General features: G+C 42.7%; 1 protein-coding gene across 1 annotated transcript; it reads right to left on the bottom strand.

The window, feature by feature from the left end:
• Positions 1 to 2402: 2402 nt before the first annotated feature.
• On the bottom strand, positions 2403 to 4727 carry LACBIDRAFT_317644 (uncharacterized protein; the record flags this gene model as incomplete). Its single annotated transcript, XM_001890205.1, has 4 exons — positions 2403 to 2501; positions 2549 to 3850; positions 3904 to 4356; positions 4407 to 4727. The coding sequence occupies 4 exons, from the start codon at positions 4725 to 4727 to the stop codon at positions 2403 to 2405; spliced, it is 2175 nt and encodes a 724-aa protein (XP_001890240.1).
• Between the last annotated feature and the right edge of the window lie 84 nt (positions 4728 to 4811).

The following is a 4811-nucleotide window of genomic DNA, read 5'->3' as shown; positions in this document are numbered from 1 at the left end:
CATCATATGTAAGTCATGTGAATCCTTTAGCCAGTTCCCCATAAACCTACAAGTATGGTTTGAGATAGGACAGTAGCTATCAATATGAAGGCATAGAATAGCCTTTCTTGATGTGAAAGACAATTTGTACATGATGTCAAAAGTAAATGCTGCAGCAATGGCAATATGTAAAATCATGTCAATCCTTTAACCTCATCCCCATAACCTATACAGAGTCAAGGACACTATAAACTATATGTCAACTACAAACTTTTGTAGCCTCAAAAAGCAGACACTACAAACTTTTCTAATGAAAAAGCGGACACTACAAAATTTTGTAGTCTGACAAGCGGACACTACAAACTTTTCTAATGAAAAGGCACACACTACAAACTTTTGTAGTCTAAAAAAGCGGACACTATAAACTTTTCTAATGAAAAAGCGGACACTACAAAACCTTTTAATGTAACCCTAATTTTGTAGTCTAAGTCCAAGCTTTTGTAGTCTAAGTCTGACTTTTGTAGTCTTTTGTAGTCTATCAGTAAACTTTGTAGCCTATGTCCAACTTTTTTGTAGTCTATCAGTAAACTTGGTAGTCTATAACTGACTCTTGTAGCCTGTCAGTGTTGATTGCTCTTTTAGGGAATGCACCTTCCTTTTTTGGTCAATTTTCCCACGATATGATATTTGTTGCCCTTTCATCTAGCTTTCTAAATGTGTTGGAATCATGTTATTTGGTTTTGTTTTCATGAAGAAAAATGCAAAAAACCAAAAAAAACACGACGCTTTTGGAATTCCTTTACCTCATATCTCCACAACAGGAGCACTTCAGAACATAATTCAACCAGATTCGGGAAGCTACAGTGCAGGGGTACAACTTTCGCTTTTTGACTATTTTTGGTAATTGGTCATGTGACCACCCTCCCAACAACCCATGTGATACATATCATCATTATTATATAGTTTTCGGTAATGAAAGTGCCAAAGGGCCTAATGAAATATACTAATGAAAAATCTAAGAAATAGTAATGAAAGTGTCAGGGAGCCTAATGAGAAGTGATGAAATCGTCAAGGTGCTCAATGAAATATCCTAAAAGAAATGGTAATGAAAGGGCCAGATGCCCCAATGAAATCTCCCAATGATAAATCTAATGAAATAGTCAAGGAGTGTAATGAAATATCCTAATGAAAGTGCCAAGAAGCATTCTAATGAAAATTCAATGAAATGGTAATGAAAGGGTCAAGGAGCTGAATGAAATATCCCAATGAAAATTCTATGAAATGGTAATGAAAAAGCACAGGAGCCTAATGAAATATCCTAATGAAAATTCTAAGAAATGATAATGAAAAAGCGCAGGAGCCTAATGAAATATCCTAATGAAAATTCTATGAAATGGTAATGAAAAAGCACAGGAGCCTAATGAAATATCCTAATGAAAATTCTAAGAAATGATAATGAAAAAGCGCAGGAGCCTAATGAAATATCCTAATGAGAATTCTAAGCAATGGTAATGAAAAGGCGCAGGAGCCTAATGAAATATCCTAATGAAAATTCTATGAAATGGTAATGAAAACGCGAAGCAGCCTAATGAAATATCCTAATGAAAATTCTAAGAAATGATAATGAAAAAGCGCAGGAGCCTAATGAAATATCTTAATGAGAATTCTAAGAAATGGTAATGAAAAAGCGCAGGAGCCTAATGAAATATCCTAATGAAAATTCTATGAAATGGTAATGAAAAAGCGAAGCAGCCTAATGAAATATCCTAATGAAAAGTCTCAGAAATGATAATGAAAGGGCCAAAGAACCTAATGAAATATCCCCATGATATCTCATTATCCTTGTCTATAACTTATGAAAGATTCCAGTGATAAATTGAATGAAATAGATGGGCAATCCTAATGAGATGCCTTTCATAAAACCTGTGGCATTATACACAATGGCTCTTGGACAGTTGTCATAGATTAATCATAAAAGTGGTAGCCACCAGTCCTGTTGGCCTGCTAGCGCTGTGGACGCAACCTCATCATACTGTCGCCAAACCCAAAGCAAACACCCACGAAGGGATCCAGCAATACCAGCAAAATACCAGACTGCCTATCTCGCGGTGCTGAAGCCTCAGCGTCGAAACCAGGCGAGTTTCAAGCACTTAAGTGGGCTTGAGCCACGGCAGTGACTCGGGGACATTGGCGCGTTAAAAACAAAGCCCCTTTAGTTTTGCTCTTTCCTTACGCAGCCTTACGCACCCATTGGATATATAATGTCATGTTTTTTTCTACGCTTCTGAGATTTATGTAGTGTATGCGCCCACGGCCAGCAGGTACAGGCAGTGGCACATTCGCATACTACTGTTCCAATAAATACTGCTATTTAAATTTGTGACCCAGTGAAGGAAAGTAAGTATACGGACTCGAAAGTGAAACTAGGGCTGATCCACGGGAGCAGTACTAGTCTGTTCATCATTGCTGAAATTCGTTCCCCCGGCATGAATATCTTCAGATAGTTTGAAGGACAACATGAGCTGCGTACAGTCAGTAATGCAGATACCAGGTGCGGTATCGGACGTACCCGATCGATTGGTAGGGCATGGATAAGGTATTTCTGCCCATCGCTGCGCAGATTTGTCATGGCAAAGTGTGATACAACCTGTTCGAGCATGATAAGGTGGAGTAGTCTTGGCACCTTCTCACATAGATACCCCCCCGCGAAACCGAACCTGACATACGGGTCGATGCTAGGATCGATCCTCTGGTGCTCTCGAACAACCAAGTAGAATGTTTTGATTCCTTGATAGACATGCTGGAAGATTTTCTCGATCCTTCCCGTCTTGTGGAGGTCATGAGCGTGCGGTGAGACACTGCTACTCCCCCTAAAAATGATTGCACTATCACGGAATGATGGAGATGCGCATGTTCCATATGACACGCCGCGTCTTGCAATGCGATTTAAAGAGAAAGCCTCAGCATGGGGACGGACTGCATTGCCGTTCAACGGATTACTTCCTAAGATGCCACATAGAAGCTGGTATGGTTCCCCACTGAGCGTGAAAGGCGCTAGACTTGAGTCTGCGTAATCAGGTAGCGTAGGATCCAGCATGCTTGCAAGGCGGAAGCCACGGATGTCTTCCTGCTCAATTGCCTTTATGCTTTTTACCAGCTCCATGACATTTTGGCGTACCGCTTCGTCATCGGCAAGAATCGCACGAAGATTAGCTGTTCGGGATGATACCTTCATGAATGTTGTTTCCAGATCGCCTGTAGAGAGAGAGGGGGGGGGGGTCATGATCAGCGACAGGTACTGATCAATATGGAGTGAATATGCACCCAATTTTTTATTAGTGTTCAGTTGCTGCAAAAAATAGATATATCGTTCATAGAAGGGCGCGCTGTGTGAATGGACAGGTCCAAACAGGTCCATAATGTCGCCAAGGTGAAGCGCCGCGTGAACAGTAGGCTTTATTGAGACATCTGGGAAAAGGGTCGGGAGTGCGCTTGCATAGCGAGAAATATGAAAATTATAGGCCCGAACTTGATTTTTGGAAGAAACACGCATGTTGGCAATGCGTACCGCAGTAGCCAGGTCCATGAAATTTTGCAGGAGTTCTGCTTTGCGGCCAGTTTCGTCCTTCCACAGTCGGATTAAGGTGATGGGTAAATGAACCGTGCAAATCACCCGCCAGTTGTCTGCGGTAAGCTTCCCCCGTTTGGCAGTGCCCCAGTTGCGAGGCACCAAACCGACCCATGACGGAAGCTGTGTGAACGCCATATCTTCCCAGACGGCCTCCATGACATCGCTACCCAAGACAGCTCGAGAACCAACTTCAGGTTGGGTGGACGAAAGTTTGGCGGTATTTTCCGGGTTATTATCTATCTGGAAATAAGTTAAAGAGTGGGCTTCGTCAATGAGATAGAAGTATAGCTTACGGCGGATATGACGGCCTGGAACAACTGAGATTTAGCTGTGTTTCTTTTCTTTAGATTGACGTGGCCGTGATCAATTCCCAAAAGCTCGCATAAGTAAATCAAAACAGGATTATTCGCATAGGTGTACGCTTTTTTCCTTGATCCTTCGAGATCATCCTTATCGATGAGATGACGAATTACTCGTGCGACACGCTTCGGGTCGACATCATCTGCAGCGACTCCAGTATCAACGGTCTCTGGCTCCTCATCGAGAAAATTTTCTTCGCCGCGGGGAGAGTGGGGGCCAGCGGATTCCTGATCACTTTCACCAGTTTGTTCGATGTTCTCTGCTTCCGTTGAACTCCTCGGGCCGTTCGCTGCTGTTACTCCCTCATCGTTAGCTTCCGTCGTGCTCCCATCCATAGTCAGTGCCGAGGATAGAAATGCAAGTAATTCAGGATTTGATCCCTGTCGCTGAATTGAACATTAATATTGCTATCGACCTCAATTTCCAAAAGACATACCCAATGATGTATGTTCCTGGCAAGCACCCATCTCGTTCCAACTACCTTTGTATGACCAGGGCCCTTGACGTCGTGCTCCACGCAAAATGTGTAAAGAACTTTGCGATTGAAATCCAGGAGCTTGTAGAGAAGTTTCGGATGGTTTTCTTGCACTAGCTTTTGGCACTTGTCCAGAGCCTTGATGTCGTTTTTCGAAGATACCAACGGATCTTTCGAAACCCAGGGTCCTGATACCGTTCCGTCCCCCCCTTTTGTATCTGGGTCAATCTGAAAGTTGAGCCGGAGGTGATTTTGAATAAGGTTGAGATCAAGAGCATGCATAGAGTCAATTATTGCATACAGCGTCGGATCCCAATACGGGAGATCAAAGAGAGCGGACCAACGCAAGCCTGTGCCTCGAATATG

This window comes from Laccaria bicolor, genomic scaffold, assembly GCF_000143565.1.
Source record: "Laccaria bicolor S238N-H82 LACBIscaffold_83 genomic scaffold, whole genome shotgun sequence".
Lineage (NCBI taxonomy): Eukaryota > Fungi > Basidiomycota > Agaricomycetes > Agaricales > Hydnangiaceae > Laccaria > Laccaria bicolor.
The sequence above is the reverse complement of the archived record's forward strand: the minus strand, read 5'-3'. Positions and strand labels throughout refer to the sequence as shown.